Source organism: Aplysia californica, unplaced genomic scaffold, assembly GCF_000002075.1.
Source record: "Aplysia californica isolate F4 #8 unplaced genomic scaffold, AplCal3.0 scaffold00033, whole genome shotgun sequence".
In the NCBI taxonomy this organism is placed as follows: Eukaryota; Metazoa; Mollusca; class Gastropoda; order Aplysiida; family Aplysiidae; genus Aplysia; species Aplysia californica.
The window spans coordinates 1839699-1843330 of record NW_004797303.1 but is presented as its reverse complement, the minus strand read 5'-3'; the positions used below and the strand labels follow the sequence as shown (position 1 = coordinate 1843330).

Here is a 3632-nt window from a genome sequence, read left to right as displayed (position 1 = left end):
TGTATGTATGTATATCTGTCATAGTGTGTGCGTGTGGGAAGTAGGACTCACGTATTCGTTGATTTGCTCCAGTTTGAAACCGGAGTACTGTTCAATGACGCACTGGGCCCTCTTCCGGAACGCCTCGATGGTCTTGTCATCCCACCACAGTTTGATGTTGCCGTTCTTGTCGTACTGGCGACCTGTTGGCAGTTTTATTTATACATAAATATATTATATTTTAATTGATCCTAGATGGGAAATTTGGTTTACAATGGCAAACATACATAAATACATAAAATTATCCATACATAAGAACATACACATATTTGATCTTTTATCCGCCGCTTATACAATTTGGGTGTCGCGGGAAGAAAGAGACGTCTCTTTGCCATCAGCCGGAGAGCTTGGGTTAGGGGGATGCCTTAAGTTGTTAGTGTTTTTCTGACTCCATCCATCTTTCTCGGTTACCCTCTAGCCTTGCTGTCATTGAATATTTTTATGTTGGCACGTAGTGCTAGATGGTGTGTTGGTAATGGCATGAGATGTCAAAACCATTGGATTCTTTGGTGTTGGATGTGATACATGACATCATTTGTGCCCATCATTTCTCTGACTACTGAGTTTTTAATTTTATCTCGCTTGGTCTTGTTTACCGCTTTTCTAAGACATCGCATTTAATATGCTGTAATTCTTTGCTTCAATGTCTTGTTCGTGGTCCATGTTTGACATTGATAGGTGAGTGTTGGGGTGGATATGGTGTTGATCATTTTGAATTTTGTTCTCAAGGGGATGTTAGGATGTTTCATTAGTGGAGCAAGTTGGTAACTAACAGTATTGAACTTTTGTACATGTGTTTCAATTTCTCAGTTCAGTGGCCCATCCTCTGTTAATATACTTCCGAGGTTATTAAATTATTGGACCTGTCTGAGACTGTTGTTGTGGATGTGTATCCTGAGTGGTCCTGGATTTCTTTTACTTTTATTGCCTCCTTTTTCTAGATGTTGACCTACATGTCGTAGTTGTTACATTCTTCGTTTAATCCGGTAGTGTGGTCTTGAAGACTTTGTTCATCTTTGTGTACCAGGCTTTGGTCGAAGAGTAATTCATTTAGAGCGTCTGGTTCAGTGTTGGCCTCTTTTGTAATTCTATCCATATATATATGATAATTAGTAGTGGTGATAGGACATTACCTTGTCTTACTCCGGATGTCATCTCGAACCATTCTCTGAGTCCCTCTGACGTTCTTACTGTACTTACGCTGTTCTCGTAAATGGCACAGATGTTATACATGTATAGAAGTTGGCCTCTTACAGAGTAGTTTTCGAGTTCTTTCCACAGCTTGTTTCTGTTCACTCTGTTGAACGCTTTCTCCTAGTCGGCAAATATTATGTTTAGTTCCCTGTTGTGTTCTATTGCCCTTTCGCACATATTTCGAAGGGCGAATATTGCAGTACATATACATATATATACATACATAAAATAAATGTAATATACAATATTACACTGAAACAGAACAATGTCACAATCACGCCATTGCTGGTCGCCACTGCGCAGCGCCCCCTTTTAAGTTGTGGTCGCCGTGTCTTGCTCAAGAACACATCCCAGTGGCCACCCACTTAAACTCCGTGTCATCGACACTTGCTTGACATTACTTTTGAACCTGAACTCATTAGTCACCTAGCCACTGGATCCTCTTGTTAGTAATTGTTTTACGGCCTTTCCAACACAAATAAGTGATACAAGTGCTGAAGAACAGAGGTGTTACTAGAAAGTAACATACAAAGAAAAGAAGGAGGAGAGATAAGGACAAAATATGTTTGATAGGAAAGAAGGAGAGGAAACCACACCAGAGCACTCGCCAACCACCAGAGATGAAATAGTAAAAATCTGCTTGAGCCCTCTTTTCGTAACTAACTGGACCTATTAGGCTAGTGCTCGTCAAACTGGGAGGTGTCACCTACTAGTGGACCATTCGATAGTTTTCGTAAGAGGTGGGGATCACACAGGTAGAGATAGGTGTCATTTTATGCCCCGCTTGGAAATACGACATGTAAGTGGGCGGTATGAAAATACTAGATTTTCTAATCTCATAAAGGTGGAAAAAGTGGGCGCTGGCTGTAAAAAGATTGCAAGCACTTGACTAGCGAGAGAGAGAGAAGAGAGAGAGAGAGAGAGAGAGAGAGAGAGAGAGAGAGAGAGAGAGAGAGAGAGAGACAGAGTGAAAGAAAGAGAAAGGGGAGAGAGAAAAAGAGATAGAGAAAGAGAGAGAGAAAGAAAGAAGGATGAAAGAGAGAAAGACAGAGAGACAGAGAGAGACAGAGAGAGAGTGAAAGAGAGAGAAAAAGAGATAGAGACAGAAAGGGAGAGAGAGAGAGAGAGAGAGAGAGAGAGAGAGAGAGAGAGAGAGAGAGAGAGAGAGAGAGTTTTACGACACGGGTTGTTTTAGCACGAGCGACATGCATAATTTACTAATGTCCTGGCTTGTTGTATGTATGCGTGAGTGCACCTAACCCACTGCTTTCGTAAACGACCAAGACAAATTTCTCCCTGCGAGATGAATATAGAGATTACCTTTGTCATTGTCACTGTAAGCCACTTTTCAAGTTGTGGTGAAAAATTATGTTTTAGATTTTTGGTTCGTTTTGTTTTGTTTGTCTGTCTGTTTGTTTGTTTGCCTGTTTGTTTGTTTCTTGTTTGGTTTTCCGTTCATTTGTTTTATTGTTTGTTTGTTTGTTGGTTTGTTTGTTTGTTGTGGCTTTTGGAAGACAAGCACTCCGTGACCAATAAAACAACAGTCTTACGCACGTTTGTTTTCTCGTTTGCTTGTCCCTGTTGTGTCGTGTTATTGTCGACTCAAGTTAGGTTCTTCGGCGTTTCATAAGTGAGCTCCATTCCCGAATGACTAATAATTAAATTTTTATCTTGTATTTTTGCCTGTTTGTTTGGGTGTTGCATTCAACTCACTCCGAGAGTTGGCCCTGCCAGCCAAGCAAGGTCAGAGTAGCCCCCCTCTCATAACTATTCAAATTATGTCGATGAAGTGGAGAAAAAAAATCAAGAAATTAAGTTTTCATTTATAAAAACAATATCTTTAGAACAAACGTTTGGGCCATTCCATGTAAAAAAAAAAAAGAAAAAAAGAAAGAAACTACAATATTGCACGTACTACGGGTTTGATGCCCTGCTTATACATTTCTAAATAGTGATAGAGCAGTTTTACTCTTCTTGTTAGAATAAAATTGAAATGGCGAGGTAAAAATTTACTTGTACCAAATTCGGATTTTATAAGTACCATAAAAATTCAAGGCCAGGAATAGCAGTGTAGGTGAATAGGGAAAAAAAGTAGGCTGTAAAAGATCAAAAGTTATATTTCTGTAAAAAGAGAATTCGTAAGTATAAAGTTCTACACCCCATCGGCACAATTGGAATCCTTTAAGAATCGGTTTGTTTCAACCCTGCCTGCCAGGACCAACCTGGGCTAAAAAGGATTCATGGTCAGAGTATACAGGTTAAGGGCCTTCCCGATTTTAGAAATCTTGGCGTGTGTGTTTGTGTGTGTGGCCGGGGGGGAGGGGTGTATAAATACAGCAAACAATAATCATGACTAAGTACAGTTTTTGTTTTGCTATCAACTTTGTACAGTGCAGTAT

At 39.9% G+C, this 3632-nt stretch overlaps 1 protein-coding gene across 1 annotated transcript in view; it reads right to left on the bottom strand.

The window, feature by feature from the left end:
* The window catches only part of LOC101849430 (neprilysin-1), a 36087-nt gene that overhangs the window by 10167 nt on the left and 22288 nt on the right, over window positions 1-3632 (bottom strand). The window contains exon 11 of the mRNA XM_035973828.1: window positions 52-182. Within this exon, the coding sequence (XP_035829721.1) occupies window positions 52-182 (131 nt within the window). The remainder of the gene's footprint in view (window positions 1-51; window positions 183-3632) is intronic.